Source organism: Austrofundulus limnaeus, unplaced genomic scaffold (genome assembly GCF_001266775.1).
Source record: "Austrofundulus limnaeus strain Quisiro unplaced genomic scaffold, Austrofundulus_limnaeus-1.0 Scaffold1775, whole genome shotgun sequence".
Lineage (NCBI taxonomy): Eukaryota > Metazoa > Chordata > Actinopteri > Cyprinodontiformes > Rivulidae > Austrofundulus > Austrofundulus limnaeus.
Genome location: NW_013954177.1, coordinates 25,867 through 36,881, shown reverse-complemented (window position 1 = coordinate 36,881; position 11,015 = coordinate 25,867). Strand labels below are relative to the sequence as shown.

Sequence of the window (11,015 nt, the reverse complement as noted above, 5' to 3'; positions counted from 1 at the left end):
GTACTGATATTAGACATTTTAATTTGTACTTTTGAATACTTGAGTATTTTTAAATGCATGTACTTTTTAATACTTAAATATTTTTAAAAAGTAAGTGCTTCAGTACTTTAACTTAAGTAGATTTTTGACCGAGCAACTTTTACTTGTAGTTGAGTAAGATTTGGCCATGAGTATCAGTACTTTTACTCAAGTACTAGAGTTGAGTACTTTATCCACCACTGGTCGTTTGTATAATTCATGTACACAGACAAATAACTATGAACAGGTGACATTAAGTATAAAAGCAACAAGAAACTCTGCTTCCTTGGTGCTTAACCTTCGCCACCCAACCCGCCCCTGGTGAGACCCCACTCCTCTCTCCTATGTGGTGTTTATGTGTTCACAGTGAATAACTGATTGTCGACCTCTTATGGAGAAGCAGCCAGTTCATCCTGCAGAGATCCAGGGAGGCTGTAAAGCACTCCCATCCACTGAGGAGACACAGAGGCAACTACACTCTCCCTCCCTTCCTTCACTTCCTCTCCTCTCCTCTCCTCTCCTCTCCTCTCCTCTCCTCCCTGAGCTCAGCTGTAACAGATCTCAGATCAGCTCGGCTCAGGCAAACCATCACGTCTCAGCAAGCCACCGAGGTAAGAAACTTCAAGAAGCTCATCACAGCCTCCTCCTCCTCCTCCCTCTCTCTTCCTCATCCTCCTCCTCTTTTTATGTTTTATCCTCCTCCTGCACAAAGATGCAGGAGTTCCGACCAAAATGGATGAGGCTGCTCTGCTTGTCGGTGCTGAGTCTGTGCTGCGTCTGCCTGCCGGGGGGATCGGACGCCAGGAGAGCCCCAAAGGTCCCCCGCTGTCCTGCGACCTGCTCCTGCACCAAAGACAGCGCCTTCTGCGTGGACACCAAGACCATCCCCAAGAGCTTCCCCCCCGGAATCATCTCCCTGTGAGTCCAGGTGTCAGAGGGAAGTGTGGGCAGCATGTAGGCTGGTACAGAGGCTACATCACTGATGTCACCTCACTTATGTAATGATGCATGAAATCTGTGCCTGTCTTTCAATAGTTTCATGTGTTTTAGCTTTTCTACCAGCCTGTACAGCTACCTGCTTTCATTCTGTTCATCTTTGTACCAACTTGTGTTTAGATGTTGTTTTAATTTTAAAAACCTCATCAAGAACTTCAGTGCAAAGCATCCGACATATTATTTTATTGTGCATCAACTAAACTTTAACATCAAACTACTGGACAAATGATATTTGTTGTAGATGCAGTGTGTAGGCTTGTTGAAGCTAAAACTAAATTGTTAAAGTTAAATCAAGCAACAGCTAAAATAACAGAACAGATGCTCAAATTATCAAAACAGTAGTTAAAAGCAACACAACAATATATAATATTAACATGACTGTAGCAGAAGTTGGAAAACAAATACCAAAGCTAAAATTTGCAAAACAGTAGCTAAAACTAGAAAAAAGCAGAAAAATTAAAAAAGACAGTATGGTAGCTAAAAGAAGCATAGGATAAAAATAAGGTAAGCCTGCTTTTTTAAAATAAATTTGTAAGTTGTTTAAATTGTTATTGTAAATTTGAAGCTATTATTTTTTTAAATAAGGGGCAGATATGATAAGATTTTATTTCTTTACTCTGCACCCTTTTCATTCAGAACTTATTTTTATTCTTTTAATTATGCCTTTTATTTTTTTTAAGTGAAAACAACAACAACACTAATAAAGTAAGTTTGCTAAAGCTGATTTCAAAGAAGGTAATAATTTTAAAAAACTGTCAAATCTTAATTTGTTTCTATGTGGAATTTTATTTTAAATAATGTCAAATGTTTTAAAAGTATACACGTATGGGCAAATGTCACTGTGCACTATTCCTGATCAACTCGGATGTTTTTATATATGAATGAACAGTTTGAACAGTGAGAAAAAGCACCACTGCAGATTTAAATTAAGGTACTGAAGGAACTGACGTCATGCTGCTGATGTCCCTTTTTCTCTTTTCTCTTGTCCCAGAGAGGAAGACTACAATAGATCCCCTCGTTCTCTGCAGGAGAACTGTTTTTCTTCTGAGAAATTTAATCCTGACAATTGTACAGAAACATTTTTAATACGGAGCAGGAGTAATGAAGCTGCACAGTCGAGAGGGTCCATTCCATTTTTGTATTAACCTCCATCACCTGTGGATTTATAGTTCAAATAGTGCGAGGAAATCAAGAGCAGAGGCTTGTGATGTCCTCATTTTAAAGCAGAAGGATAGAAGTGGAGACAGAAGTTGAGTCCTGGTCAAAACGATGATGTGAAGACATGTCCTGAAATGATACCATCCAAGCGTCAGGCACAGCAACATGAATCATAACAAAACACGCACTCTGTTCAAATGTTTGGTGTTTTTCCATCTCGTCATCGAGAGGACACGTCTCTGACCTCGGTTGTTTCTGTCCGAACAGGACGATGGTGAACGCAGCTTTTACAACCATCCCGGAGGGGGCTTTCTCCCACCTGCACCTGCTGCAGTTCCTGTGAGTTCTCTGACAAACACCCCGTCATCACCATCTCTCAACAGGTTTAAAGTTTGGAGTCCATGCACAGTCGAGAGGGTCCATTCCATTTTTGTATTAACCTCCAGTTAATCCAGTTTCCAATGTCCAGTTTCCACACACACTGAGCGACAGCGTGTTTTATTAGGCAACAATGAGAAGACTTCAGCGACTCCACTCCAAATGAATGGTTATTGAAAACAGTGGTGACATAGCAGTAAAAAAGGCCAAAGTGTCTCTGCATCAGTGTCACTGCTTATGACTGACTCCCTTCAGCTCTGCTCTGCCTCACAAAGACTCCTCTGTCTCCCCTTCAGATGCAGTCATGAGTGTGTGTTCATGTCAAGTCCAGACCAATTTATTGTGTTGTTCAAAGTGACTAAATGAGGATTTTATGTCAAGAGAGCAAATGTTTCTCTTATTTAATCATTGAAATATTAGAGTTTCTCATGTCTGATGTTGGAATCTTATGATTATTTGTATGTTTTTTTTTTCAACAGGCTCCTGAACTCCAACACTTTCACTATGATTTCTGATGATGCTTTTGCTGGTCTTTCTCACCTGCAGTACCTGTAAGTGTGCTGACAAATGCTAACTTAAGACCTAGCATTTTTCGAAGGAGTGCTTTTCACCTGCCTTTTGTATTTCAGTTTTCCCACTGAGCTTATCTTCAGATGAGAAATGATTTAATCTGTTTTAGATCTTTAAAAGATCATTCCAGACGTCTCACACCGTTTCTTGCCTGACCTCGCCAGATCTGCATGATGTTTTTTGTGAATAACTGAAGTCAGCTTGTTGTGGTGGCCATCTTGCAGGTGATATTTGTGACCACTTTAGAAGTAGCATGATAAGCAGATTGTTCCCACATAGCAGGCAGGTGGGCCAAATCTGGTGTCAAGCTGGCACTGCTGGCATGATGTGTGGTTTGTCAACCGGATGTGGGCCAGCTCTGGCAATGATAGCACCCCACAGCTGCCCTCACCAAAAATAAAGTATACCTCAAGAACATATCATTAAGTAAACTTAAGTAAAATGAAGTCTGTTTTCCCAAGTGTATTTTTATATACTAAGTACACTTTTAGTGTATTTTTATTTACTAAATACACTTTTAGTGTATTTTTAGTACAAGCCAAGTACAGGTAACACAAATTTTAAGTATATCTCATCTATGAAGCACATAAAAGTGAGCTGAAAGTATACTCTCTTCATTTTAGTTTAAAGTTAATATACTTAAAAGACACTTGTATTATACTGCTTTTTAGTAAGGGTGGCACGGTTGTGGTTTGGTTAATGTGGTACTGAACTGCATGTGGGCCACCAGCCGTCATTCTTCGTGATATCTTAATGCTCTGTGTGGGCCAGTACTGGGCCAGACACATTTTAGTATGTGGCTTGCGTGGTTAATAAATATAGCTATTAATGAGTCAGTTTGTTGTTTTATTTTTCTATTTAAAATACTGTTTGGTGGTATTTTAGTATTTTCTTCTGCACTGTAAAAATGTGCTTACAGACCAACCTTAACATTGTCCTTCAGCAGCACTTCAAAGCTAATAGACTGAATCTAAACTAAGGTCTGACTACAGGAGGAAGGCGGTAAGGCTCTGCAGTAAAGAAAAGAGTGCCAAGAGTAAAATAGAAAATAAATCCTTGTCTGACAGTGGGCACTTTGCCTCTGCAGTGTGATACAGCTGAATATGCTATCCGGTGAACTGATGAGGTTTAGTTAGCTGATGGTTGGGAGCTGCAGGCTGCAGACCTCTGCCTCGCTGCCTCAGCCTGCTGTGAATGCTAATAAAATCAAATTAGCAGAGCCAACCACCTCCAGAGAGTCTGTGGGGCTTCAACCAGACAAAACAATGATGCACTCATTTTTAAGACGTGAACTTTAATCCTTAAGAAGAATGTTTTCCATTTGTTTTCATGCCTCCATTTTAGTCCGACCCTGTTACACCTGAAGTAGCTAAAAATACCAGCTTGTTCCTGGCTTTTATTGAGCATTACTCTGACAGCACAAAGTCTTTCCAGCATGGATGACATTCTGTAGAGCTGGCTGGATTTCACAGGTTGCCTGTTATATAAGTCATTTGTTCTCTCTGCAGGTTTATTGAGAATAACGACATCCAGACTCTGTCGAAGTACACCTTCAGAGGGCTCAAGTCCCTGACTCATCTGTGAGTACTTTTGCTCTTTGGGTAATATTCTGCCTCTTTAAAGGCAAACACAAGTGGCAAATGAAGCAACTTAGATTTTTTWCTTACAAAACCAAAAAATAACATGACGTATGTTCTTCTGAATCACTGTAACTCTGCAGATCTCTCTCAAACAACAACCTGCAGCAGCTGCCCAGAGACCTTTTCAAACATCTGGACATCCTCACAGACCTGTAAGWGTCAAATCCTGACCCCACGGTCTGTCGCACAAATCAGAGTTTCAGTTTCCCTGAGAGTTTACCAGACCTGTAGTCAGGTTTCAGTGTTAGGTCATTGAAAATGAGATTTGCACAATTTCTTATATAATTGACGTAAAAAGTCTACACCCCCTGTTAATGTAATAACTGCTGGATATTAAAAGTTTTATTGCAAAAAATATTTACTCCAAGGACAGTTAATGGCCTCTTTAAAGTTCAAATATTAATAAAAAAAATACAGGTGGCAATTTGGAGCAATAGATGGTAAAGGGTTCAAATGACATTTTTTCTGATGCACGTTTAATTGATGTTTGCCCGTTTTTTTCCCCCAAAATGTGCCCAAAATGTTAGATTGTGAGAGCATATTTTGTGCACAGCTCATTTTACAGTTACACCAGGCATGCATAGGGTTTTTATATCCACCTTCCCTGTCTGTYGCTCAGAGACCTGCGTGGAAACTCTTTCCGCTGCGACTGTAAGATCAAGTGGCTGGTGGACTGGATAGAGAAGACCAACACCACCGTTCCTGCCATCTWCTGCGCCAGTCCCTTTGAATTTCAGGGACGCAGAGTCCCTGATCTCGCCCCACGAGACTTCAACTGCATCACTGCAGGTTTTACCTCCATTTTAATCTTGGGGTTTTCTGCAAGATGTTGTGGTGCAGTTAGTAATCTCTGTCCATTCTGTCCTCCTGCAGATTTTGCAATTTACGAGACTTTTCCTTTCCACTCCGTGTCAGTGGAGTCGTAYGAGTTCAGTGAGGATCAGTTTGTGGTCTTTGCTCAGCCGGACTCAGGGTTCTGCACCCTGTATATTTGGGACCATGTGGAGATGAGCTTCAAGAAGTTTCATAACATCACCTGTAAGTTATTGATGCTGAAATTAGAGCAAATAAAACTAACATGTTAAGAACCAAAGAAAAACCTAATGCCTCTGTRCTTTCCTCCTGAAGCTCGTTCTGCTGTTTACTGCAAACCTGTGGTGATAAATAACACACTTTACATGGTCGTGGCTCARCTTTTCGGTGGATCCCACATATACAAGTAAGGTTTCAACACATTGTAAACAGCCATCAAAACAGCTTGTAAGATGACACTGATGGGCTTTCTGTGACCCCAGGTGGGAAGAGGACCCACAGCGCTTTATAAAGATCCAGGATATTGACACMAGTCGCGTAAGGAAACCCAACTTTGTGGAGACCTTCCAGCTGGATGGAGAGTGGTACTTCATTGTGGCGGACAGCTCCAAGGCAGGCTCCACCAGCATTTATCGTTGGAACAGCAACGGCTTCTACTCCCATCAGTCCCTCCATCCCTGGCATCGGGACACCCACGTAGAGTTCTTGGATGTTGGGGGAAAGCCTCACCTCATCCTCTCCAGCGCCTCCCAGCCGCCSGTGGTTTACCAGTGGAACCGAAGCCAGAAGCAGTTCACCTTCCACTCCCAAATCACAGAACTGGCCGACGTGCAGATGGTGAAGCACTTCTGGGTGAGGAAGGTTCTTTACCTCTGCCTCACACGCTTCATCGGTGACTCCAAGGTCCTTCGATGGGAGGGGCAGCGGTTCATGGAGATCCAGACKCTCCCCTCTCGGGGTTCGATGGCTGTGTACCCCTTCTCGGTGGGCGCACGGCAGTACCTCATCCTTGGAAGTGATTTCTCCTTCTCCAGAGTGTACCTGTGGGACGACCTCACTCAGCGCTTTCAGCCCTTCCAGGAGCTCAACATGAGAGCCCCGAGAGGGTTCGACCTGGTGTCCATCGATGATAAGGACATTTTGCTGGCTGCCAGCTTTAAGGGAAACACTCAGGCCTACCAGCACMTGGTGGTGGACCTCAGTGCCAAATGAACATGTCAGAGCATCAAGAAGAKTTTTCTCATTACAAAAGCAATGTGCCAAACGTTTTCATAGTTCTGCTGTTCCCTCTTCAGGGGTTCCCACAGCGAGTCTTCCATCTCACTCTGCTCTCACTCCAACTACCTCCATGTCCTCTAAYTGCATCCAAATGTCTCATCTTTGTCTTTTTCCTGGCAGCTGCATCGCTAACATCCTTCTGTCAAAGCCRCTGTCTCCAAAACTACAACACAGTTGGTCTAAAGCTTTCCTTTGACCTTTGCTGCCACCCTTTTGATACAAATCACTCCTGAAACATTTCTCCACCCTGCCTGGACTCTCCTTTTCATCCCTTCATCACACTCTGTTTTCCTGGACAGTTGACACAAAGTATTTGAAGTCCTGCACCTTTGTGACCTCTGCTCCTTGCAGCCTCGCTGCTTTACCGGCCTCTCATTCACACACATGGACTCTGTTGTGCTACAGCTGACTTTCATTCCTCTTTTTTCCATGTGCAAACCTTCACCTCTCCAAGTCCTCTTCCACCTGTTAAATACAATGTGCCAAACAAAATCGCAAAATGTTCAAGCCATTTAATTACAAGTTTTCTCTAACGTTAAAGTGAAAATAATTAGTTAAATGATTGTTGAAATCATTATTAATGCATCGTTCTCTAACAGCTGAATGAAATAAAAGTTAACACAAGTGTCATGTAAATGCTGCAGTAAATCACTGTTTGTGCAACCAAACTATGACCAAGGCAGTGCTGTTTTTGAAGATTATTATGTTTGTTTTGTACTTAACTAATGTTAAAATAACATGCACGTGCATTTACCTAATTATTTGTTGGATTGTGCTGAATAAGATACASTAAGTGTGAGAGGAAAACTACTGGGATTTTACTAATTTTATGCTGAACTGAAAACCATTTTGCATGACACTGTGTATTTATGTTCAACACGATTACATTGCAGTACTTCATTACTGAACAGTATCAGATAAAGAACCGAGAGACTAATTATTTGTTTTGCAATTAAAATGGAAAAAAGGTTTGGCTGAGCAAAACAAAACCTCAGGTCATAAAAATGTAAAAACACCTACCTACTGATTATGCTTATTATTAAAATAAATTTGTTTTATGGGAATAATGTGTGCACATAACAACCAATAAATTCAAATGTGAATAAATGTTATTCCCACGATGATGTTTTGTACATACACAAACAGAAATGGTTGTTGCTTTAAAAATTGTGGATATGTGGATTCTATCGAATTAGAATTGTAAATAAATCACAAGTCGTAATTATGAGATTTACTGGATTTTTTTTTTTTTTTTTTGCCTCCAGAATTGCGGTAAATGAACGCATTAAAAAGTAAGCGCATAAATAGCGCCGATATGATGTTCGWGAACACAACTCTAGGTGCGCTTGATTTGTGTACCTGCGTGTACGCGTGGGTGGAAACTCGTTATTTATGTAACGCATTAGATTCTATATCACCGCTTTTCTGTAAGGGTGTAAATTGTAAGCGCACCTTATCTTTGTTATTAGCATGTGAACGTTAGCTCGTGTTAGCATGATTTCACAACATCATGGCGAAGGGGTGTACTGTAACAGCTGACATAAAAGCTGCAGCTCAAATTTTTTCTCCAACAAACGGTGTCTGACCTTGTCTGCTGTCTGACGAGACGTATTRCAGGTTCGATTCTTCTAGAGAGCAGGCAGTAGGTGTTGGTTTCTAAGCTAGCTAGCTGTTAGCCGTTCGCTTAGCTCGGACAAACTGATTCATTTAATTTCAGGCTTGTCAGTAACGGGTTTATAAATGTCTGACACCGCCAAAATGACTCTGCCGCCTGAGTGGGATGACGATGAGCGAATGAACTTTCTGTTCTCCGAGTTCAAGGARAACCGAGATGTCAACACCACGGACTGGGACAGCAAGATGGACTTCTGGACAGTTCTGATCACGAAGAGCTGCAGGGAACGTGGCTCGGTTTTGGTCAACTTGCAGGACCTCAACAAGACCTTCCGGAGGAAAGAGAAGTCCCCGCTGGGCTTGTCAACTGTCCTCCAGTCCATGGCCAGGTAGCTGTGGTTTTGTCAGCTCTGCACTGCTGTCTGTCTGCCAGGTTATAATGTGGGTGTTGGACCTTTTGTGCAGATGTGGGAAGATCCAGAGRGAGTCCGAGTTTGCTGCCACTGTGGACTGTGGGTGGGTGTCCTGGAGTGTGGGCATGCTGCTGGTGAAACCACTCAAGTGGACCTTCTCCACTCTTCTGGGAAGCAGCCGGGTTCCTCTGGAAGAGTGTTTTGTTGTTCTTGATCTGGTGAAGGTTTGTCAAACYCAGTGTTTATCAGCATCACAACGTAAACGGTTTTTCATTGGTACACAATTAGCTTTTTAAATTCTTGCTCTTTGCAGTAATGCATCCTGATGTACAGCTTTTGCGTTTGGAGTGATTGATTTTATTATTGCCAGAGTCTTTTTCTGCGCAATGAGACCAACCATGGATCAATCATTAATGCATTTATTATTGATTAGCGTAACCTGTAAGGTGTGTTTGAATTTGACAGGTAGATAGTTATAAATAATGGACAACCATAATTGTCAACAGACTGGGATTTAACAGAGTTGTACAAATGAAGGATCTACAGCATATTCACTGTCTTTGTAAGCTGTCATTTTTTTACATAGACAACACTTTTGCAGTGCCTTTTTAAAAAAAAACACCGTACGTTGAGTCTGTTTTAACTTTTTACTATATTTGTTGGTATGAGAACAAGAACATGAAAAGCAGGTAGAAAAAATTGTCAAAATGTATAGAAAAACAGAGTTTGTTCAGAACCACCCTCCCTGACACTTATTTTGGATTTTTAACCTCTGGATCCAGACCAAGGCTCCCTCCTTTTAGAACCAGTAGATACAGAAACCTCTAGCAGACACATTTATCTCTTTGATGTTTCTAAATAGTGGGAGAAAGTAGTTGGTAGGAAATCTTCAATTTTCTTTATTCGTTTCTTTATTTTCTTTATTTTTTTACCGAATTTCCCTCTGGGATCAATATAGTATTTTTGAATTGAATTGTATTCATTGTTTTTTTTTAAGATATAAATTTTTCTTTAAAGTGTTTAAGAATACAGATTTGATTTTCTCTTCCCGTGCTTGTCTTSTTTCTTTTACTTGCTGCAAACCAGATTGGCCTTTGAGTGCACATGAAGAAATTTAAATTTTGTCAGTGTTATTTATTTTATTTTTATTTTTTTGCAGGACAAAGCAGCAGAATTACTCAGGGTTTACCAGAGCAGTGAATTTTCAAGCTGCTCGGTTGTGTCGTTTCAAGAGCTCTGTTCTCTCTCGTCGAACATCTGTGCCGATGAGAGCACCCTCTGCATGGCTCTCCTGCAGCTGCAGAAGGACAAACAGGTCATTGTTTCCTTACACGAAGGAGAGAAGGTAAGTCACAACTCGCTCGGTGTCAAACGCTCGGTTATCATTGTATGAGGGTTCTCGTGTACGGAGTGTCGTTTGTTTTTTGTTTGTTTTTTTCACCCCAGATTGTTAAGTTTTGCCAGCCTGGACAGGACCGTGTGTCCCCSCTCAGCGATGTGGATATTGGGGTTTACCAGCTGCAGTGCAGTGAGAAACTGCTGGGAGAGCGGGTGCAGAAACTGAGCCTGGAGGCTGACCGGTACGACCCGAACATTAACTTCTAATCTGAGTGTTTAGTTCTCAGGGCTCTAGACTAACTTTTTGCACTGGTTGCACCGGTGCGCCTAACATTTTTTCTTAGGTGCACCAGCACAAAAGTTAGGTGCACCCAAATTTTCAACCACGTCGCATTTAATGTCAGAGTTTTACAGGTTATGTTTTCAATCATTGTTCATTAAGGCAATATTAACTTTAAAATAATTAGTTAACAATCTAGTAAACATAAAGTTCTTTATTTGAACCAGAATTGTACAAGACCTATAACTTACTGAAAAGTATTTACTAAGTGCAATTGTTTAATGGCTGAACATATTGTAAACAAACACTTAATGGTTAATTTTTTTTGACACCTGCCCCTTAAATGGACAACTATGGATCTTTGGCCTTGGATAAACCTGAATGATGAACAGAGAATAATGATTAATAACAGAAATATTACTGATATTTATTAAAAGTTTATGCAGATTTTTTTAAAAATAATAACACATAAAAGTCTGCAGTTTCATTAGCATTAGTTGAACTTTATTATCTTATATT

The 11,015-nt window shown here is 40.9% G+C and overlaps 2 protein-coding genes across 3 annotated transcripts in view; both read left to right on the top strand.

Annotated features, from left to right (window-relative positions):
- Window positions 1-408: 408 nt before the first annotated feature.
- lgi3 (leucine-rich repeat LGI family, member 3) lies at window positions 409-8,050 on the top strand. The gene is made up of 10 exons (XM_014033576.1): window positions 409-629; window positions 731-936; window positions 2,440-2,511; window positions 3,030-3,101; window positions 4,629-4,700; window positions 4,841-4,912; window positions 5,380-5,549; window positions 5,634-5,798; window positions 5,889-5,979; window positions 6,056-8,050. Exons 2-10 carry the CDS (start codon window positions 731-733, stop codon window positions 6,783-6,785), a joined length of 1,650 nt encoding a protein of 549 aa, XP_013889030.1. The 5' UTR covers window positions 409-629; the 3' UTR covers window positions 6,786-8,050.
- A 241-nt stretch (window positions 8,051-8,291) lies between these two features.
- The window catches only part of chmp7 (charged multivesicular body protein 7), a 5,425-nt gene continuing 2,701 nt past the window's right edge, over window positions 8,292-11,015 (top strand). Inside the window, exons 1-4 of one of the 2 annotated variants that reach the window (XM_014033573.1) lie at window positions 8,292-8,854; window positions 8,931-9,102; window positions 10,038-10,223; window positions 10,325-10,458. In XM_014033573.1, the coding sequence (XP_013889027.1) occupies window positions 8,592-8,854; window positions 8,931-9,102; window positions 10,038-10,223; window positions 10,325-10,458 (755 nt within the window). In that variant the 5' untranslated portion in view covers window positions 8,292-8,591. The remainder of the gene's footprint in view (window positions 8,855-8,930; window positions 9,103-10,037; window positions 10,224-10,324; window positions 10,459-11,015) is intronic. The other variant, XM_014033574.1, reaches the window with a different exon arrangement.